Genomic DNA, 22,806 nt, shown 5'->3' on the forward strand with positions numbered 1-22,806 from the left:
TCTTCCTCACAGTCCGGGAGGCTGGAAAGTCCAAGATCAAAGTGCTTGCAGGCTCAGTTTCTGGTGTCCATGCCAGTGGGATGGACAGAGGCACATGCCTCCTGGCGGGGGGCCTCCTTCTTGACTTGCAGATAATCAGATACCTTCTCCTGTGTCCTCGCATGGCAGAACAAGGAGAGATAAAGCAAGCTTTCTGGTTTCTCTCCTACTAAGGGCACTAATCCCATCATGAGGGCCCCAGCCCCATGACCTCATCTAAACCTAATTACCTCTCAAAAATCCCACCTCCTAGTACAGCCACATTATTGTTGTTCAGTCACTAAGTCATGTCTGATTATTTGCAACCCCATGGACTGCAGCACACAAGGCTTCCCTGTCCTTCACTGTCCCCCAGAGTCTGCACAAACTCATGTCATGGAGTCAATGATGCCATCCAACCATCTCATTTTCTGTCACCCCCTTCTCCTCCTGCCCGCAATCTTTGCCAGCATCAGTGTCTTTCCCAATGAGTCGGCTCTTCCCATCAGGTCGCCAAAGGATTGGAGCTTCAGCTTCAGCATCAGTCCTTCCAGTGATTATTCAGGGTTGATTTCCTCTAGGATTGACTGGTTGGATCTCCTTGCTGTCCAAGGGACTCTCAAGAGTCTTCTCCAGCACCGCAGTTCAAAAGCATCAGTTCTTGGGGGTTTAGCTTTCTTCATGGTCCAACACTCACATCCATACATGACTACTAGAAAAACCATAGCTTTGACTATATGGACTTTTGTCGGCACCACGATATTAGGGGGTCACAAAACAGTCTATGGCAAATCTTGTCTTTGGAAATACCACGTGTGTATCTACATGTCCCATTAGGCAAGTGATCACTCGCGTGAACAAGCCCAGAGTGGCTGCAGACAGATCGCAGGGCTCCTGCAATCATGACCTCCTTCCACCCGATCACTCCAAGTCTCTGATCCAAGTCCCAGCCCTGCACCCACCAGGTATCTTTGTCTCCTATTTAACCAAGAAAACTGCAGCCATAACTGAACCCATCGATGTCTGCCACCATGTTTCCCAAGTTTGTCCCAATCACAGCAGAAAATCCAGTCTTCTCATTGGGCTCTGTGTCCAGCCTCTCCCACCAGCAGCCATCTGCTTTCCCTTGGGTCTCTGCCCTTTCTCTCTCTCCTAGCTCCTTCCCATCACCAGTTAAATAAACCCAAGCCTCTCCTATCTTAACACAAGCCAACCCACCAACCTTCCTTGGATGCCATTTCTCCCTCCACAGCCGCACTATCTCTTTCTCCCTTCAAAACCAAACTTCACAAAGTTCCTGTCTGCCTCCCCTGCCTCCACTTTCTAACCTCAGCCAAACTGTGCTCTTGCCCCCACTCTTCTCTGAAATTGTTTTCACCCAGGACAGTCATCACCCCCTGTGCCAAATCCATAGGTCACTTATCATCCCTCATCCTACTTGATCTCACAGAAGATTTCATTCTATTGGTCATGCCTTCCTCCTTGGATTCTGAGATGCCACGTGCTTGCAGCTCCCTCCCACACTCTGGCTGCTCCTTCTCAGTCTCTTTTGGGTTTTTTCCTGTAAAGGCTACAGAAATCACTTTGTCTGTCCTTCACCCACCCCTTCCTCAAGGGTCTACATTCCGCAGAACCTGATAACTTAATGGTTAACGTGACCCTGCACCTCTGATCATGATTGGTTGGACCAGAAAGCACTCTGGATCCACATCTCATGAATCACATGTTCCTTCCTGGGCTGGGATTTGGGCCATGGAGGTTCTAGTTCATCTTTGTGTCTTGTCCTAGGAAAGCAAGTTAGCATGAGGGTGGGCTGGCTCAGATAAAAGAACAGAAAAAATCAGTTGCATAGAAGGAATAAAGCAGGTGCACTGAGAGAAAAAGACAACATGAGCCCAGATAAACAGATAAGCAAATGGTAAGACTATTTACATTGGTTTTTAATGGATTCCAGGTCCCAATTCCTCTCAACCCTGGATGCACTTTCAGCCCCTGGTTTCTATCAAATATTTTGAATTCTCTGAATAAACTCCTTTCTTTATAACCAAACAGTGATAACCAAAATAACCAAACGATTCCAAAAGCAATTCCTTTATCATCTCTTAATGCTACATTTTCCAAAACCCTTTAAATGGACCTCTTCCTCTAGGGTTCTTTGTCAGCATTGTCCAGTGAAAATATAATGCAAGCCACCTGTGTAATTTTAAAATTCCTAGTAACTGTTTTTTAAGTTAAATACAGACTTGAGAGTAATCAGCTTTCAAAAAGATGAAATTCATCTTAATACTGTAATATTTTTGTTTAATGCAAATATATCTATATATTATCATTTTATCATGTTAAATATAAAAGTTAACAGTGAGATATTTTATAGCTTTAATTCATACTAGTCCTCAGAATCTACATGCATTTTACCCTAATAGCATATCTCAATTCAGATCAGCTCAATACTAGCACTCAGGAGTAGCTAACAGCTACCATACTAGACAGCTCAGAACACATGTTCAGTTGCTCAGTTGTGTCTGACTCCTTGCAGCCCATGGACTGCAGCACTCCAGGCTTCCCTATCCTTCACTATCTCCCAGCGTGTTTTGTTCAGACTCATGTCCATTGCATCGATGATGTCATCCAACTATCGCATCCTCTGTTGTCCCCTTCTCCTCCTGCCATCAATCTTTCCCAGCACCAGGGTCTTTTCCAGTGAGACGACTCTTCACATCAGATGGCCAAAGCATTGGAGCTTCAGCTTCAGCATCAGTCCTTCCAATGAATATTCAGGGTTGATTTCCTTTGGGATGGGCTGGTTTGATCTCCTTGCCGTCCAAGGGACTCTCAAGACACACTGCAGGGCTTCAGCTGTCAGCCACAGAGCTAATTACTCTCAAGTCTGTATTTAGATATACTCTTAAATCCAGAAAACTTAATAAACATAAACTAGATCATATTACACCCCTACCTCAGTTTTTTGGTGACATCCCATTGAGATAAAGTCTAAACTCTGTTATAAGGCCAGTCATGATCAGGCCCCAACCTGATCAAGCCAACAAGGCTTCAGTTTTTAACACCTTCCACTTTGCACCCTGAAATCTAGCCTCATCTCACTTCTTTCCGTTCCTAGAGTGCACCAACTTCTCTTTTGCTTGCCCTTCATGCTGCCTGGCACTTGACTTCTCCCCATCCAACCCCCACCACATTTGACTTAGGATCAGCTGACAATGAGATCATCAATGTCTCCTCTTGGTTTGAGTGGGTCTCAATCTAGATAGAAAAGAATTGGGCTCAGAGAAAATAACAATGACCCTCTCACCCCACTCCCATCTTTCAGTTGTCCAGAATTCAAGGTGGCTCCCAGGACATCCTAGCCATGACCACACTTTTTTTTTTTAATTTCTTTATTTTAATTGGAGGCTAATTACTTTACAATATTGTAGTGGTTTTGCCATACATTGACCCATGACCATTCTTGTGCTGTATCTAGGTGTTTATTGAAAAGACACACACAGGAACTTAAGGGAAGATACTCCAGCTCCACCCACTTTCCCTACTCCCTTCTCTCTGTCCCTGAACAGAGCCTCCAATTGGCTCAATGAATTGCTATCCAATATGGAGCACCTCACTTGGGCAGCATCATTCTAAGCCAGCTCATTGGCTACTAGACTCACATCCAGCCTTTTGGATGAATTCCTAATTTCTCTACCACCCAGTGGCTAGGGTATCCAGGCCACAAAGCACAAAGCTCACAATTTGGCTCCTTGTTCAGAATGCTGTTGTGAGTCTAGCAAGCACTTGGAGTCTGCCAGGCTTCTCTCCAGGTCAGTCGTTTCAAACTCACATTTATGGCATGTGATCTGAGCAAAAATGCTTTCTTTATCTGTAAATTATTTATTTGAAAAGTCTCAGAAAATAATAAAAATCAAAGTCACGAGTAGAATGACTTCCCCAGAGTCCAGTGGCTAAAGTTCTGTGCTCCCAATGCAGGAGACCCAGGTTTGATCCCTGGTCAGGGAACTAGATCCCACATGCCTCAGTGAAGATCAAAGATCCCACGTGCTGCAACTGAGACCCAGCACAGCCAAATAAATTTTTAAAAAATTTAGTCACAGATAGTCACACCTTAAGGGCTTTCCAGGTAGAGCTAGTGATAAAGAACCCACCTGCCAATGCATGAAATATAAAAGACACAGGTTCAAGCCCTGGGTTGGGAAGATCCCCTGGAGGAAGGCATGGCAACCCATTCCAGTATTCTTGCCTAAAGAATCCCCATGGACAGAAGAGCCTGACAGGCTACAGTCCAAAGGGTCACAAAGAATCAGACACTGCTGAAGCAACTTTGCATTCACACACACCTTAAATTCCACTTATTTAATAGAATAAAATTGTACAAAATCTGGATGTCTCAGAAAATCTGGGATATGTGAGGGCTGCTAACATGGTCAAAAGAGCGATGGAATCATGAGGTCTGAGTTTGAGATCTGCTTGCTGTGTGATCACAAATCCCTTGACTACTCTGGGCCTTGGTGGGAAGTTGTCACCTGTGTGCTGGCATTCATTGCTAATGCCATGTGGTTTTGTGGCTCTTGGCCAATCAGAAGTCCACAGATTTGACCCCGACTTGGTGAGCATGGCCAGAACTTAAGTCCACATTCCAGTCAGCACAGAGGAGTCCAACTCTGGGTGTTTAATGACCCAGAATGTCCCTAAAGGATAGTTCCTGGCACTACAAATTATTTGCCATGGGAGCAATTCCACCCAGAAGCTCACTGTGATCTGGGAGGCTGATGGGAAATCTCCTCACTAACCTTATGATCCCAGGAACCAACCACAGTTCAGTCTCTGGAGTTTCCATCTGAGCCTCTTCCAGACTTAGCCTGGCTTTGGGCTGGCCAGGCACTAAGGAGGGAGCTCTTCTCCTTGGGCAGGATTGGACACAAGCTCAGAGAAGGAGGGTGCTTGTAGGGGCCCATCATCCCCACCCCCCCACCCACTGCCCTTGGCACTCCACCCTCTCCCCCATGAGGGCACCAAGTCCTGGCAGGAGACTGGCCCCAGAACCCCCAAGCTGTTTGTCCAGCTGTCTTCACATCCCCAGGCCACAGGTCTCCTATATACCTTGGCCTGGAAAATGCTGTCAGGCATCTGGATACCCACTGGGTCCCAGCCCAGAACCAACACTGGGATGGGGAGGAGGGAAGCTAGGAGAGTCCTGTCTCTCTCTGGGCCTCCCCTATTCTATTCTGTACATAGGAGGCCAGATGGTCTCCAAGAGCTCTTTAGCTGGGCAGTCCGCTCCTCTAGAGTAGCCTTTGAGAACTTGCCTTTGAAGTTAGAATAAGGTTGAACCCGTGTAAGATTTCATGTACCCCAGGATGTCAATAGACAATAAACACTCTTCCGACTTCATACACAGAAGCGTAGTTTGTGGAAACCGTGAGCTGATAACAAAGCATCTTGACTTCTTACAAGAGAAGTCAGAAATCAAACTCAACAAGACTCAGAGATTTCCGACCAGAAGAATTGAAAAATGCCCCTTCCCTTCTCGAGCCTTCGCATTGGCTAATGAGTACAGGGCCTGGTGTATCTCCTGTAAAACTATGGGACCCTAGCAATCCATTGTGTTCAGACACATGCCAAAATCTCTGAAGTGGGTCAAAGGAGCCATCAATAGGCAGCAGATTACAGAGAGGGACAGTCAGGGACCCCAAATGGGAACACATCATGAAGGGCTCGTGGTAACCCGAGCCCAGTAATCGAGCTAAAACACTGTGGGAAAGGGTGTTGGCCTGGACATAGGAGGACCAGAGTCCTGATTCAGCCACTCCGAGGGCAAAACTGGCTGTGTAGGCAAAACTAGGGAAAGACTTGCAGCACTCTGGGGCCCGAGCTCCCCAGGGGAGGAAGAGGAGGTCTCATTTTCAGCTCGCAAAAATTTCCCCATTCGAAAAACTCCATGGGGGTTCCTAGAAATATGTTGATAGGAATCAGGCGTCTGACTGCACTGTCCTTTGCCAAGCAGGTATGTGATTGATCACTATACAAAAGAAGTCTGAGGGCATCTTCTAAGGTAAGGTTTCTGATCATTATTGACATTTTAGCTCCAAAAAATGACTGGTTATGGGGAGCTGGCCTGTGCGATGCAGGATGCTCAGTACCATCCCCGGACTCTCCCCTCCAGGCACCAGCGGTACCATCACCCCCACTGGTGACAACAAAAATGTCTCCAGACGGGGCCAGATGTCCCCTAGGAAGCAAGTGTGTGCGTTAGTCGCTCAGTCATGTCTGACTCTTTGCGACCCCATGGACTATAGCCCACCAGGCTCCTCTGTCCATGGGATTCTCCAGACAAGAATACTGGAGTGAGTTGCCATTCCCTTCGCCTGGGGATCTTCCCAACCCAGGGATCAAATCTGCATCTCCTACATTGCAGGAGGATTCTTTACAGTCTGAGCTACCAGAGAAGCCTCCCTGGGGGGCAAAAATCTCCCCCAGTGGGGAATTCACTGTTCTGGGGGTAAGGTGTCCCAGGCACATTTTCTCTCTAAACTCAGTGTGATAGTCTCACCTTTGGACCAGAAACAAATAATAACAGCTCATGATCATTGAGCCACAGGGCAGGGATCGCCTCAAGATCTTCACCTGTATTTGCTCATTTAACCCTCCAATGAGGCAGACACAACTAGTATCCCCACCTTGCAAACAAGGACACTGAGCTACAGAGAAGTTTAGCAACTTTGCCCACGGCCAGTAAGTGTGAAGTGAGGACTTGGATCCAAGTACTCTGACTCTAGAATCCATGTTTTATATAATATACACTGTGCAAAGTAAAGGCAAGAAGCTGTAAACCCAAAATCTATACGTATTTTGGGCTTTCCCTGTGGCTCAGCTGATAAACAATCTGCCTGCAATGCAGGAAACCTGGGTTTGATACCTGGGTGGGGAAGATCCCCTGGAGAAGGGAAAGGCTACCCACTCCAGTATTCTGGCCTGGAGAATTCCATGGACTGTATAGTCCATGGAGTCGCAAAGAGTCGGACACAACTGAGTGACTTTCACATATGTATTTTACCCTAACAGCATATCTCAATTTCAGTTCAGTCACTCAGTCATGTCCAACTCTTTGCAACACCATGGACTGTAGGACGCCAGGCTTCCCTGTCCATCACCAACTCTCAGAGCTTGCTCAAACTCATGTCCATCAAGTCGGTGATGCCATCCAACCATCTCATCCTCTGTCATCCCCTTCTCCTCCTGTCTTCAGTCTTTCCCAGGATCAGGCTTTTTACCAATGAGTCAGTTCTTCCCATCAGGTGGCCAAAGTATTGGAGTTTCAGCTTCAGCATCAGTCCTTCCAATGAATATTCAGGACTGATTGCCTTTAGGATAGATTGATTTGATCTCCTTGCAGTCCAAGGGACTCTCAAGCGTCTTCACCAACACCGCAATTCAAAAGCATCAATTCTTTGGCACTCAGCTTTCTTTATAGTCCAACTCTCACATCCATACATGACTACTGGAAAAACCATAGCTTTGACTAGATGGACCTTGTTTGGCAAAGCAATGTCTCTGCTTTTTAATATGCTGTCTAGGTTGATCATAGCTTTTCTTCCAAGAAGCAAGCGTCTTTTAATTTCATGGCTGCAGTCACCATCTGCAGTGATTTTGGAGCCCAAAAAAATAAAGCTGATCTCAATTTGGATCAGCTCAAGTCAAGCACTCAGTAGTAGCTAGCAGCTACCATATTGGATGCTCTCTTGACAACCCCAAGTCAAGATCCAACTGGTAGGATCCCAAAGAAACCCACCCAATCAGAGCTCAGCAGTGCCCTGAGCATGAGAGAACTGGACTGGGGAGCCAAACTATGGGAGGAAATCAAGTGAATGTCTTAGAATTGTGGCTAAAAGTAAAATAAGTTCATGCTTACTCTGTAGGAGGAGATGAAGGAGAAAAAAAAAAGAAGAGAAGGAAAAGAAGAAGCTATAGACAGGAGATAAGACAAAGGAAAATTTTGAATCAGGATGAACAAGAAAATAGAAACTGAGATACTGAAAGACTCAATCTACATGTATGATGTTGGTCTGCGATCCCACTGCTTCAAAAGCAGTCTTTGGCCTCTATTGTGTCTTCCAATTGAACAAAGCTATGGTCCTGTAAGATGTAAGCAGTCAGAACTTCCCTGGTGGTCCAGTGATTAAGGATTCCCCTTGCAATGCAGGGGACATGGGTTTGATTCCTGGTCAGGGAACTAAGATCCCACATGCTGCGGGGCAGCTAAGCCCACGTGCCACAACTACTGAGCCCATGCATCACAACTAGAGAGTCCATGTGCCACAACTAAGACCCGACACAGCCAAATAAATAAATAATTTTTTAAGTTACTAAAGAAAAAATATATGTAAGCTGTCCCCAGAAGATCAAAGGCCAGTGTTGCCAATTTTCACAAGTAAGAATACAGGATGTCCAGTTAAATTTGAATTTCAGATTAAGAAGTACCTTTCTAGTATAAGTACAGCCCATGTAGTGTTAGAGATATACTTATACGAAAGAAAAAAACATTATTTGCTGATATGAAATCCAAATTAACTGGGCATCCTGTATTTTCTCTGGCAACTTCTCCCAAAAATGGTCCATTTGGATCCTTCCCACTAAAAAGGACAGAAGCCCCACAAAAGGCCAACACACTTCCCAGAATCCAGTCTTCCTACTAAAAGGAAGACAGAAAGGTCCCACCCTATCCCCTCTTGCCCCCAGATGCCAGGTGGGTCCTCCCAGGACATCCACTCCTACCACCCCCACTTCAATCCACCCTCTCCCGCCCTTTATACCCACTTGGAGAAATTCCACTGATACCAGGATACTCAGAGGGTTAATCCTTCTGATACCAAGTCACACTTTAACTCATTCCCTCCAGGCCAAGGATTAAATACTGCCCATGTAGGGGTCAGGGCTACAGCAGACCCTGAAAGTGGAGCGACACCTCCCCCACCAAGTGAGGAGAAGCCGCAGAAGAAAGGGAGGGACAAAACTAGGAGAGAGAAGGAAGGAGGGGCCGCCGGGCCGAGCTGCTGTCCCCCCACAGAACCAGCTCAGATTCAGTTCCAGGAGCGACTTGGCTGCAGAAGCAATAGCGCTCCGTCTCCAGCAGTGTAGGGCAGCAGGCGGAGGGCCACGGAGACGGAGGGCCTGGGACCGGACGTCCTCAGCCCCCAGCCAACTCGGCCAGGCCTGGCCCCATGGCCTTCAATGACCTCCTGCTGCAGTTGGGGGGCGTCGGCCGCTTCCAGAAGATTCAGGTCACCCTGGTGATCCTCCCTGTGATCCTGCTGGCCTCCCACAACACCCTGCAGAACTTCACCGCCGCCATCCCCACCCACCACTGCCGCCCACCTGCCAACACCAACCTCAGCGAGGACGGGGACCCGGAGGCCTGGCTGCCCCGGGATGGGCAGGGGCGGCCCGAGTCCTGCCTCCTCTTCACCTCCCCGCAGCGGGGACTGCCATTTCCCAACGGCACAGGGGCCAACGGCACAGGGGCCACAGAGCCCTGCCCCCACGGCTGGATCTACGACAACAGCACCTTCCCTTCCACCATCGTGACTGAGGTGAGGAGCCCTGGGCCCCCAGCTCCTCCTCCCAACCCCTGTGCCCCCACCTTACCATCCCCACACATCGCCACACATACACACACCCACACTCACACCCACACATACACACACACAGACTGTCTCAATGGAGAAAGGGGTTCCAGATGGGGGCCTTTGTAGAAAAGGGAATGTGGAGTTGCAGGGTCAAGAAAAGTGTCTTGGCTCCCGGGACCAAAGCGAAATGTCGGGGAAGGGGATGATACCGGCCTCAGAGAGCCAGGCGGAAGGAGGGTAGGGGGCTTCCCTGCAGCCCAGGCTCGACTTAGCCTGACCTTTGCCCCCTCTCCCCACAGTGGAACCTCGTGTGCTCTCACAGGGCCTTACGCCAGCTGGCTCAGTCCTTATACATGTTGGGAGTGCTTCTCGGAGCCATGGTATTCGGGTGCCTAGCAGACAGGTCAGTCCTAGGCAGGGCCAAGGAGCAGGGCTGGGACTGGGGGCTCCTTGGCTGGGTTTGGGAGGGCCGAGGTGGGTGGTTGTCACCCCCAGCGGGGGCTGGACTGAGGACCTACAGCATCAGCCTCATGATACGTCACGGGTCCCAGGCCAGCACCTCTCCCAGTGTGGCCTGGCCCCTGCTGGTCCTCAGAACCCCTGCTGCAGGCCTCCCTTCCCCTCCCCCGACAGGCTGGGCCGCCGGAAGGTGCTCATCTTCAACTACCTGCAGACAGCTGTGTCGGGAACCTGTGCCGCCTTCGCTCCCAACTTCCCCGTCTACTGTGCCTTCCGGCTCCTCTCGGGCATGTCCATAGCTGGCGTCGTCCTCAACTGCATAACACTGAGTGAGGGGGGCCGGGAGGGCAGGGCGGGCCCCTACCTCTCCCTCCAACCACCCAGCCCCACAGCCCCTTTCCAGCCTCCTCTCCCAGCCTACCCTTCTTGCACTCAGCCCGTTCTGCCCTTGCAGCCAACATAACAGCCTTCGTCCTGGAGCTCACACCTCTTCTTTAGGCACTCAACTACAAACTCCATTGATAGGGCCAGGCAGTTCCCATAAATGACCGAGGAGCTGAGAGGCATTAGAGAATGTGAAGACTGTCTCCAAAAGAGAGACACACTCATCCAGAGGGGTTGCTGCCACTCAACTGCTCCAGACAAGAAGCATTGGGGCTATCAGATCTGCCCCAACCCCTCTTTTATTACTATAAAATATCCCAACTTTTTAACACTTGCAGTTAATTCTCATATTTTAATATAAGCCAAGCCAGCATCATGTAGACCAAACACACTTATGGACGGAGCATGGCCTGTCCATGAGTCATCAACATGCACCCTCAGATGGGTCACCCACCTCGCTCTGTTTCTCAGATGAAGAACCTGAGGCTAGGAGGAAGGGACAGGATTCACCCAAGGTCATTCCTCAAGCCCAGAAGAGAATCTAAGGATGTGGGATTCTCTGGACTAAAGTAGGGCTTCCCAAGTGGCCAGGCCAGTGTCAGTGAAAGTCGCTCAGTCGTGTCCAACTCTTTGCAACCCCATGGACTATACAGTTCATGGAATTCTTCAGGCCAGAATACAGCAGTGGGTAGCCATTCCCTTCTCCAGGGTATCTTCCGAACCCATGGATTGAACCCAGGTCTCCTGCATTGCAGGCAGATTCTTTACCAGCTAAGCCACAAAGGAAGCCCAAGAATACTGGAGTGGGTAGCCTATCCCTTCTCCAGCGGATCTTCCCAATTCAGGAATCGAACCAGGGTCTCCTGCATTGCAGGTAGATTCTTTACCAGCTGAGATATCAGGGAAGCCCCTTCCCAGGTGGTGCTAGTGGTAAAGAACCCACCTGCCAGTGCAGGTAGATGTAAGAGACACAGGTTTGATCCCTGGGTTAGGAGGATCCCCTGGAGGAGGGCACAACAACCCACTCCAGTATTCTTGCCTGGAGAATCCCATGGTCAGGGGAGCCTGGTGGGCTGCAGTCCATAGGGTCACACGTAGTCGGACACGGCTGAAGCAATTTAGTATGCACGCACACATGCACAGACTAAAGAAATTAACCAGCACAGGGCTCAGGCTGGGCCAGACACCTAGAGAATCCAGTCCAAAGGTGCAAGCTAAGTGTTCAAGCCATTGCCCCAGCTGCCACGCCAGGAACCCACAAGGAACGAAGCTGGACCTCTTCAGACCTCAGCAGAGAGGTGGTCCCACTCCCACCTCAACTCTCCGGGATGGCAGAAAGTCACTGTCTCCTCTGAGCTGCTCTGGTCACTGAGGCTGAAATCCACCCCAGGCTAAGAAGGACCAGAGTGACTGCTGTTGGGGATGGACTGAGTGGTCAGAGGTGCTCCGAAGGGAAATAGGACCCTGGCCTGGACAGTAGGTTGGAGAGGAGCAAAAACACACAGCAGGGAAGTGGAAGGGCAACTCCTGGGGATTCCAAACCTACTTCCTCATCCCTACCTCCACCACAACCCCCCCCAAGTCTCCCTTCCATGGCCCCCAACCTCATCTGATGTATCTTCCACTGAGCTTTGGGACAAACCAAGGTTTGGACAGATAGTGGAGGTCTCGGCGGGCCCCAGGGGTCTCCACCCACCTGGCACCCAGTAAGTTGCACCACTCTGTTCTAACCCTCTTTCCAGATGTGGAGTGGATGCCCATCCACACACGGGCCTACGTGGGCACCCTGACTGGCTACATCTACAGCCTGGGCCAGTTTCTCCTGGCTGGGGTGGCCTATGCTGTGCCCCACTGGCGTTACCTACAGCTGTTGGTCTCTGTGCCCTTTTATGCCTTCTTCATCTACTCCTGGTACGTAGGGCCCAGACGGATGTGAGGGGCTGAGACTTCCCCAGATCTTGCTATACACGCCACCCACAGAGTCCAAGAAGGTCAAAGCCAGGCCAGGGATTCAGTGTAACTGATGGGGAAACTGAGGCTGTGGGTGGAAGGACTTGCCCCAAGGTATCCAGCTCTCCAGCCTGTCTGCCCTGCTCCCTTTCCCCAGCACCCAAGAACCAAGCCCCGTGTCGAGGAACAAGTCATTACCAAGCTGAGCACCGCTTTGTGGTCCTAGAGAGAGGGATTTGGTAAAGTCCTGGGTGTCCACCCTTGGAAGAAATCCCACTGCAGCCCTCTGGAAAGCCCACGCCCTACCTCCAGCCCACATGACTGGAACTGCAGCCACGCCAACACGTCCGCTCACTCCTGCCCCCAGGTTCTTCATCGAGTCGGCCCGCTGGTACGCTTCCTCCGGGAGGCTGGACCTCACCCTGAGAAACCTGAAGAGAGTGGCCTGGATCAATGGGAAGCGGGAAGAGGGGGCCAATCTAAGTATGGAGGTAAGACCCCCGAGATCTCCCGCAACATCCCACCCATCGGTAAACCCAGGACTCAGAGGGCTTCTCTGAGTAAGGGGCTAGGCTGGGAGGAGCTCCTGGGGGAGCCCAAGCCCTGAGCCCCGTCCATCCCGGCAGGCTCTCCAGGCCAGTCTACAGAAGGAGCTGACCACAGGCAAGAGCCAGGCCTCGGCCCTGGAGCTGCTGCGCTGCCCTGCCCTTCGCCGCCTCTTCCTCTGCCTCTCAATGCTGTGGTAGGCCCAGACAGACAGACCAATGGACAGACAGACAGCCCAAGAGACAAGAGGCTGGTTGGGGAAGGAGCAGATGCAGGGGGTGGAAGAAGGCAGACAAGAGGGAGGAAGTCAGCAGACCAGCTGTGAGGGGCAGAAAGAGTCTTAAGGAACCAAACAATCTCCAGGCTCAATTTGCCTCTGGTCCCCAACTGGGCATCAATCTCTCCATATTCTTCTCCTTTTATCAGCTCTGTTCCAATATGGAGACACCTCATCAAGATTGATGGCCCCCAGAGTCTGCAGAATTATATCACGAAGGCTGGCTTGCAAAACTTCTGGAGCATTTACTAGCTTTGTGGTGTCTTCCAGAAACACTGGCACAGTAATAAGATGCCCAAAGCTCATCTCTGAAAGCAGACTCTGGCCAAGGTTGATACCAACCAAAAATCTTCCTTTCCCATTGCAACATTCCCTGTTACCCTTCTTACCTTCCACCCTCCTAACCCCATCATCTAGCAATCCCATGATAGTTAAGAGAAACATGGTCAGAAGGAACAAGTGAATTCTTTGTTTCCAATTTGGAGTTTGCTCCAGGTTGGGGGTTCTATCCAATAACCTGAGCTTTATGTTCTGGGCTCTTGTCATCTTAAGAAACACAACACCCATCCCAGGACCACAGACAGGTCCTGGAAAACTCTGGCCTCTCCCAACACCTTGGCCCTAAAGACATGGCTTGGATATCCAAGATGAAATAAAGACTAAAACTATATAAATCCCACATGGCAACTAAGTGAAAGTTCCCTAATATACTAGAGACACAGATTAAGAAATCTGGGGTATTAGAGGACTTTGTTGTTGTTGTTCAGTCGCTCCGTTGTGTCTGACTCTTTGCAACCCCATGAACATCACCACACCAGGCTCCCCTGTCCTTCATTACCTCCTAGAGTTTGCTCAAACTCATGTCCACTGAGTCGGTGATGCCATCCAACCATCTCTTCCTCTGTTGTCCCCTCCTTCTCCTGCCCTCAATCTTTCCCAACATCAGGGTCTTTTCCAATGAGTTGTCTCTTCGCATCAGGTGGCCAAAGTATTAGAGGACTACCCCAATATCTAAAGTGCATGTTAAATGTCAGAAGAAATATTAGCCAAGGTAGATTCCAGATTCTTAAGCAAGGTACCCTGTGCAGCTCACCCGTTTTGGATGAGCACCGCCCCCCTTAACCTTCCTAACAAACTCCATACCCCTCATCCCTCCCCACTAGGTTTGCTACTAGCTTTGCCTACTACGGGCTGGTCATGGACCTGCAGGGTTTTGGGGTCAGCATCTACCTAATCCAGGTGATCTTTGGTGCTGTGGACCTGCCTGCCAAGCTTGTGAGCTTCCTTGTCATCAACAATGTGGGCCGCCGGCCTGCCCAGATGGCCTCACTGCTGCTGGCAGGCATCTGCATCCTCATCAATGGGGTGATACCCCAGGGTGAGCACCCATGAGCATCTTGGTCCCTCGTCCTTGGCCACATCCCCAGACATGACCCAACTTCTCAACCCCCTCTCCCAAGATCCCGCTGACCTCCTCCTTTCTCTCTAGATAAGTCCATTGTCCGAACCTCTCTTGCTGTGCTGGGGAAGGGCTGTCTGGCTTCCTCCTTCAACTGCGTCTTCCTATACACTGGGGAGGTGTACCCCACAATGATCCGGTGAGTGGGAGCTTAATGGGAGGAACTCTGGGGCAAAACATTCTCCCTGCATACAGGTCAGACCCCAGGGCACATGTCAAAAGGGGCCACCAACTGGGACAGGGTGGGGAGCCAAGAAGACACATCTCAGAGGCAATTAACTGAAGTCCCCCTAGATCTCCAAGGTACAAGTTAGAAGATCTAAATGCCATTAGAAGATCTAATCTGCCACCAAATCTAAATGCCATCTTTAAACCAAATGGTATGTCTGAAACCGAAGACCACAACCATGAAAAGGAATTTTCTATCACAAGAGCCACACTTAATAGTGGTGATTCTGGTAGTTGTACAGATAAATATAGCACTACTTTTTTGAATGCCAAGGTTGGGAGGAGGGGGTATTTTTGCATTAAGACACAAGAAAAACGTCTGTTTGAAGAGTAGGATGCAAAACAACAACAACAAATACAGAATGGAATGCAAAATTCACATGAGATATCCAATGCCAAGCTTCCCTAGGCAACTTGGAATGAGAACACTGAGAGGTCAAGGTTATTGTCCTATACCCTCAAGGGATTTCAGCTGAAAGAACAATGGTATAAAGGCACTGTCAAACTTTTTACAAATATCAACTCTTTTGGTCCTCATTATAATCTTATGAGGTGGGTACTATGATAATTCTCATTTTCCACATAAGAAAACTGAGCCACGGAGAGGTTAAGTGACTTATCCCAGGTCACACAGCTTATAAGTCAGGATGCTTGGATTCAAATCCAAGCAGTTTATCTCCCTATTATCATCAAAGTTTTTAACTTCTGCTCTCATAAAGAATGTTCTTAACATATTAATATGAAGATTCCAGGTCCCTTCACCCTAGGAATTCTAATCCAACAGGTCTGTGTGGAGCTGTTGTTGTTGTTTAGTGGCTAAGTCACGTCCAACTCTTGCAACCCCATGGACTGTAGCCAGACAGGCTCTTCTGTCCATGGGACTTCCCAGGCAAGAATACTGCAGTGGGTTGCCATTCCTTTCTCCAGGGACTCTTCCTGACCCAGAGAGTGAACCCATGTTTCCTGAATTGCAGGTGGACTCTTTACCACTGAGCCGCTGGGGAAGCCTGCCTCCCCTGTGTGGGGCCAGGGCAACTGTAAATCAAGTCCCCCAGCTGATCTGAGAACAACTGACCGAGCTCAGCTGACTTGACACCGAGGTTCAGGGAGGAAAAGAAACTTGCCCAAGGTCACATAGCAAGTTAAGGGCAGAGGCAAAAATCAATCTCCTGATTCTCTGGCCAGAGCTCTTCCCAGCTTATTCTTTTTCTTGCTATTATTATCTCCAAAATAAATGCCAAATTGGTTAGCTGATCAAATGGGGAACAGCAGGCACCACGGGGGTCTCCTGGGGCTGGGCCTGAGCTGCCCTGACCCCAAATTCAGCTGGGGCCTCAGCATTTGTGCCGGAACACTAACTGACACCCACCCCCCTGGATCCCGCAGGCAGACGGGCCTGGGTATGGGCAGCACCGTGGCGCGAGTGGGCAGCATTGTGAGCCCGCTGGTGAGCATGACAGCCGAGCTCTACCCCTCCGTGCCTCTCTTCATCTACGGCACTGTCCCGGTGGCTGCCAGCGCTGCCGTTGCCCTCCTGCCGGAGACCCTGGGCCAGCCACTGCCAGACACGGTGCAGGACGTGGAAAACAGGTGGGCCCCCACCCAGGGAGAAGCAGGGGCTCGCCCCGGGTCACACATCCAGGCTGGGGTAGCACTGAGACTCAAACCTAGGCCTTCTCTTCCCAGCAGGGGCTCCTTGTCCCTGTGTCCGCCCCCCCCCCCCGCCCTCCCCAATCAGCTGAGAGTCTCCTGGGGTCCCTCCTGGCTCTGGAGAGTGGTAGCTGATTAGGGCAGAGAGCTGGTAGCTGGGCACAGCTGCATGGAGAGCCCCCTGGGAGACCCCAGCTGGTCTGGGGGCTTCCTACCCAGGGCACCACTCCCCTGTCCCCACCGCAGGAGGAGAGGGAAACCGAGGAAGCAGCAAGAGGAGCTGCAGAAGCAGATGGTCCCACTTCAGGCTTCAGCACAAGTGAAGAACTGACTCTGAGCACTGAAAAGGCGCCTTACAGGGCCCTAAGGAGGAAAGGGTCCTACAGGCAGCTCACATAAGGGGGAGGGGGGGATCGTGGCCCAAGTGTTGGGGCTGTGGTTCAGGGAAGCAGCCCCTCAGCTCTCCCCCGCTCCTTTAATACGAAGACCACATATTAAAAGGTTTGTTCGCAGCATCTCCCTTTGTCTCTCTTGTCTGAAACGTAACAGCCACTCCACTTCAGCGGGCACCATCCAGTCCCCGCCCTCAGCCCCCAGGACCTGACAAACCATCCCAGACAACTGGCGAAGGATCTGTTACCTCGGTTCCCTCCCCTGTCCCTCCTTTGCCCCGCCTTCCCTCCTTCCTTTTCTAACCTAAGTATTTCTGAGTTTTTAAATCCCTTACACGCCTGCCCTGTCTGGCTGGAAATCGACAAGGCACGAAAATGAAAGCAGCCAATCAGAGACTTTGCTTCAGGCTCCGCCCTCTGTGAAAGCTCCTGGGAACCTCCGGCAGCAAGAGGGGGAGAAAAATCCGGAGCGGCTGTGACCTCAGGACGCTGGTCGCTGCTCCTCTGGATTCCAGCAGGGTCCGGACTCAAAACCAGTTTGCCACTTCCAGCTCTGCAGCTAGACATTCAGCCTGCTGGCTACCCTAATCCTCCGGCAGGGCACTTCCTGGGCTTTCTTGGCGGCTCTCCCGCCTGCTGGCCCTGGGCTGGTGGAGAGGAGGGAGAAGAGGAAGGGGAAGCTGAAACCCAGCCAGAGAGCCAGAGCTGAGTGCTAATTTGGTGCCAGGCACTGTTCTAAGTATTTTGCATGTATTAACGCAGTCAGTTCTCCCAGTAACTTTCTAGAGATACGCGCAATTATCGTCCTGCATTTTACCTGATGCGACTTCATTGGAAAAGACCCTGATGCTGGGAAAGACTGAGGGCAAGAGGAGAAGGGGGTGACAGAGGATGAAGTGGTTGGATGGCATCACAACTCAATGGACATGAGTTTGAGCAAACTCCAGGAGATAGTGAAGGACAGGGAAGCCCTGCGTGCTGCAGTCCCTGGGGTCACGAAGAGTCAGACACGACTTAGCGACTGAACAACAACAAAATTTTACAGGTAAGGAAGTCAGCACACTGGAGTGGTTACGTAACTTGCCCAGATTCACACAGCTATTAAACTGCAGAGTCAGGGTTAGAAGCAGCCCATCCGGAAAGTGAGTGCTTGGACCCACCCCCTCTCCCCTACCCACCCCTTCCCCTCCCAACTGCCAGGGCTGTGAGTTACTGAGACTTTGGCTTCTTTCACCCCTCGAGGCTGTGCTTCTCCTTTTCCCTCCTGGGCTAGAAAAATACAGAGAAAGGTAAAGAGGAGTGATGAGGTCACAAGGTAGGAACCACATGAAACGAGGGATAGAGGGAATTTAGGGGTCACAGTCAGAAAAAGAGGGATAACCAATCACCTGCCTCAGCCAGGGAGCTCCCTTCAGGGAAGCTGGGAGTGGGGGCAGAGGTGAGGGCTAGCGTGGGGAGGCCATGGGAAAAGATAATCCTGTTAATGCCCACAGGTGGCAGGAAGAAGGGACCAGCGGTGCCCTCTGGTACATGTACTTGCTTAGTCATGCTTGCTTGCTGGCACACTGCCCCTAACACTTTCCCCTGCAGCCGACCCAGCCCCCCAGACCCTTGTCCTCTGGGGAAAGTCCACACTCTCAAGCCATAGGCATCGCCTTCCAGGTGGGATCAGAGAGTTCTTGCTGAGTCGGGGCAACCTGGACAGGGGAGTTGGCTTGGAGTTCTCCTGAAAAAGCCACAAAGCCCTGGGAGCGCTCACAGCAGCTCAGCCAGCCAGACGACAGCCTGGGCAGAGACCGGGCAGAGCTGAAATCGCCATAACCCACCCCCCATCCTGGAACATCTGCAGCCTTGATGTTCCCCAATGGTGCAGACATTTCCCATGGTTGTTGTTTAGTTACTAAGTCATGTCCAACTCTTTTGCAACCCCGTGGACTGTAGCCTGCCAGGCTCCTCTGTCCATGGGGTTTCCCAGGCAAGAATACTACTAGAGTGGGTTACCATTCTCCATGCTCCTCAAGAATTTCTTGACCATCATAGGACCCAGTAGATGCCAGAGTGTCAGCAGCCCCACCCCTGCTGCTATTTCTCAGGCAGCATTGCCCTCATGAGGGATGAGGGGCACCTAGGATGGCATACTCTGCTTCTGCAGATCTAGGGGTCTTGGGACCAGTGACTTTCCCTACCCTTGCCTCGAAACCCTACTAGCAAGTCTGACAAGTTCTGACTCCTGTGGGTCTGTCAGCTCTCTGCTTAGATCACTTGATATCTATGTCTGCCTCAACCAGAAGCAGTCCCTGGTCTGCCCCAGCTACATACATCCCCAACTGGGAAAGTCCTGGTGCTGACTTAGACAGCTTACACCATCTGCACAGACTCCCTTTCCCCAGCTTCTGGCCTGAGACTTCCTGCACTCACCCCATACCCTTGTCCAAATGGGATTACACCTTCCTCCCACTCTTCAGTTACCAGTCTGTGACTTCTGACACTGTCTCCCCAAGAAGTCACCACCCAAACACTGGCTCACAGCTCATCCTCTTGCCTTGGAGGCCCAATTTCTAGTACCATCATGCACTACCCCAGTGGCCTCAGATGCTATCCCCAGTTTTGACCACAAGATCCTATCTTCAGCCACGGTAGATAGAACCTTTAAGGCCACCCTCAATTTCTCTGCCTGCAGCCTTGAGCACTTCCCAGCCAAAATGACACATTCAAGAGGTTCTGCAACTGCCCGATCCTAGTAGAGAGCTCATCAGAAGTCACCTTCCCAGGGCTCCACCCTTGCATCCCAGGTCTCATCTCTGCAACCAGGCATCTGCTGCTGCTAAGTCACTTCAGTTGTGTCCGACTCTGTGCGACCCCATAGACAGCAGCCCACCAGGCTCCCCCATCCCTGGGATTCTCCAGGCAAGAACACTGGAGTGGGTTGCCATTTCCTTCTCCAATGCATGAAAGTGAAAAATGAAAGTGAAGTCGCTCAGTCATGTCCGACTCTTAGCCACCCCACGGACTGCAGCCTACCAGGCTCCTCCATCCATGGAATTTTCCAGGCAAGAGTACTGGAGTGGGGTGCGATTGCCTTCTCCGAACCAGGCGTCAGGCCACACCATATTCCTCCATCAGGCTCCTCTCCCCACTTCCCAGGAGTTACATGGCCCCTTGGAGAGCAGATGCCCAGCCACTTAAGCTTTCCTATCATGTGGTAGGCTGAACAATGTATGCCCAAAGACGGCCACAGCCTAATCCTGGAAACCTAAATAGGAAAAGGGACTTTCATGATGTGAATAAGTTAAGGATCTTGAGATGGGGAGATTATCTTGGATTCCCTGAGTGGGCCTGATATGATCATAATAGTCCTTTTCTCAAGAGATGCAGGAGAGCAGAGTGCTTAGTGGGAGATGTGACAAGAGAAGCAAGAAGTTGAAGAGACACAAGAGGGACCACAAGCCAAGGAAGGAATGCAAGCAGCCTCTAGAAGCTGCAAAAGGCAAGGAAATGAATTCTTCTCTGAAGTCTCAAAGAAGGAATGTACCATACCAGCACATTGATTTTAGACTTCTGAGCTCCATAACTATAAGAAAATTAACTTGCTATTTTTTAATATTTATTTATTTAGCCAGGTCTTAGTTGTGACATGTGAGCTCTTAGTTTCGGCATATGGAATCTATAGATTCCTGACCCAGGATCGAACCTACACCCCTTGCATTGGCAACTGGAGAAAGCCCGAGTGTAGCAGTGAAGAGCCAGCACAGCCAAAGAGAAAAAAAAAAAGTAACAAAGTGGGAAAATGGAGCTAACCTACAGAGCTGATGGTGTCACTGAGCCAGTGATTTAACCTACCTCTACTCTAATTGATGAAGATAAGAATTTAAATTTAAGTCCTCCTTACCCTCCTGCTTCTTTAAGCCATCGTAAGCTGGTTTTTCTGTGATTTGCAGCCAAAGACATCTTTAATATATTTTTACAGCTTTTTTGAAATGTAATAATTAGCTGCTCATGTTTACAGTGGAAAACTTGATCAGTTTTGACAAATGCATACACCCATGAAACCATCACTAAAATCAAGACAATACGCATATCTATTGCCACCAAAGTTTCCTACATGACCCTTTTTGTGTGGACACGACTTCTATTTCTCTTGAGCAAATATTGGGTTGACCAAGAAGTTCGTATTGGTTTTTCCATAACATCTTACAGAAAAACCAGAGCGAACTTTTTGACCAACCCCGTATTAAGGAATTGAATGGCTGAGTAGTATGTAAGATGCATGCTTAACTTTTTAGGAAATAGACAGTTTTCCAAAGTGGTTGTAACCGTTCACTTTCCCACAAATTATGTGAGAGTTCCAGTTGCTCCACATCTTTGCCAACTCTTGGTATGGTTTATATTTTAAATTTTAACCATTGGAGGGAAGGTGTAGTGGTTATCTTATTGTAGTCTTAATTTGCATTTCCCTAATGGCTAATGATATTAAGACATTTTTATGTGCTTATTTCCATCTAAATCTCTTCTTTAGTATATGTTCAAAACTGATTGAGTTGGAAGCTTTTTTTTTTAATGTATTCTAGAAACAATAATCCACTCCTTTAAAATTTTTCAAAGCTGTTTTGGCTAGTTTAGATACTTTGTATTTCCACATAAATTTTTAACTCTTTTGCCAGATATGTGTTTTGAAAATAATTTCTCCAAGTTTATAGCTTATCTCTTCATTTTTATAGCAGTGATTTTTGAATAGAAAAAGTTTTTAAACTTTGATAAAGTCCAATTTTTAATTGATTTTTTCTTTTATAGTTCATGCTTTTTGTCTTATTTTTTAAAATCTTTGCTAAACCCCATGACACTAACATTTTCTCTTATTTTCTTATTTAAGTTTTATAATTTCAACTCATGTTTAGATCAGTGATCCATTATGAGTTAGTTTTGCAAAGAGAATTGTGGTTTATTATTTTTTGCATATGGTAACCAATTATTCCAGCACTATTTTTTTTTTAATTTATTTTTTCAGTGGGTTCCAGCACTATTTTTTGAAAAAAAATTTTTTTCCTCATTGAATTATCTAGATAACTTGGTCAAAGGCCAACTGGTTATATATGTGCCTCTATTTTAAACTCTCTGTTCTATACCATTGCTCCGTTATGTGTCTTTACATGAATGTTATGCTCAGATGGTAAAGAATCTGCCTACAAAGCAGGAGACCTGGGTTCAATTCCGAGGTCAGGAAGATCCTCTGGAGAAGAGAATGGCAACTTACTCCGGTATTCTTGCCTGGAGAATTCCATGGACAGAGTAGCCTGGCAGGCTACAGTCCGTGGGGTCACAGGAGTCGGACACGTCTGAACTACTAACACTTTCACTTTCACTACACTATCTTAATAACTATAACTTTATAACTAGTTTTGAACTCAGTGTATATCTCTTAATTTTAACTTTTTCAAAGTTGTTTTGGCTACTCTAGATATTATGCATTTGCATACAAATTTTAAAATCAACTTGTAAGTTTCCACCCAGAAAACTACTAAAATTTTTACTTATATTACATTGAATCTGTAGATCATTTGGGGAATAATTATCATCTTAACAATATTTTTATAGGTTACAACATTTACTGCTGAATTGTTATTATATGGCTTACTTATTCAGTATCTTTTCTATTTTTTTTTTACATTTATTTTTAATTGGAGGATAATTGCTTTACAGTGCTGTGTTGGTTTCTGCCATATGACAATGTGAATCAGTCGTAAGTCTACACATACCCTTCCCTCTTGAGCCTCCCTCCCAATCCCACCTCACCCCTATCTTCACAGTCTTGAG

At 49.0% G+C, this 22,806-nt stretch overlaps 1 protein-coding gene and 1 long non-coding RNA gene across 6 annotated transcripts in view; one reads left to right on the plus strand and one right to left on the minus strand.

The window, feature by feature from the left end:
- LOC133072216 (uncharacterized) overlaps positions 1-22,806 on the minus strand; it is a 37,555-nt gene that overhangs the window by 9,950 nt on the left and 4,799 nt on the right. For both annotated transcript variants that reach the window (XR_009696672.1, XR_009696670.1), the window contains exon 2: positions 12,750-12,874. This is a non-coding gene — a long non-coding RNA (uncharacterized LOC133072216). The remainder of the gene's footprint in view (positions 1-12,749; positions 12,875-22,806) is intronic.
- On the plus strand, positions 9,246-16,934 carry SLC22A6 (solute carrier family 22 member 6). 4 transcript variants are annotated; one of them, XM_061165189.1, is made up of 10 exons: positions 9,246-9,614; positions 9,950-10,053; positions 10,284-10,438; positions 12,236-12,404; positions 12,811-12,934; positions 13,070-13,185; positions 14,430-14,644; positions 14,756-14,864; positions 16,340-16,582; positions 16,853-16,934. In XM_061165189.1, exons 1-10 carry the CDS (start codon positions 9,246-9,248, stop codon positions 16,932-16,934), a joined length of 1,686 nt encoding a protein of 561 aa, XP_061021172.1. The 4 variants fall into 4 exon arrangements, with proteins under 4 accessions (XP_061021172.1, XP_061021176.1, XP_061021185.1 ...); XM_061165193.1 differs by having other exon boundaries at positions 16,340-16,543; XM_061165202.1 differs by having other exon boundaries at positions 16,472-16,582.

The sequence above is a fragment of the Dama dama genome, chromosome 2 (genome assembly GCF_033118175.1).
Source record: "Dama dama isolate Ldn47 chromosome 2, ASM3311817v1, whole genome shotgun sequence".
NCBI classification, from domain to species: Eukaryota; Metazoa; Chordata; class Mammalia; order Artiodactyla; family Cervidae; genus Dama; species Dama dama.

Excerpts from the sequence above, each read along its gene's own strand:
- SLC22A6 (XM_061165189.1), top strand. The coding sequence starts at position 9,246 with ATGGCCTTCAATGACCTCCTGCTGCAGTTGGGGGGCGTCGGCCGCTTC. Across the intron at positions 12,935-13,069 it reads GGGCCAATCTAAGTATGGAG|GCTCTCCAGGCCAGTCTACA; the intron begins GTAAGACCCCCG and ends CCATCCCGGCAG. Across the intron at positions 13,186-14,429 it reads CTCTGCCTCTCAATGCTGTG|GTTTGCTACTAGCTTTGCCT; the intron begins GTAGGCCCAGAC and ends CCTCCCCACTAG.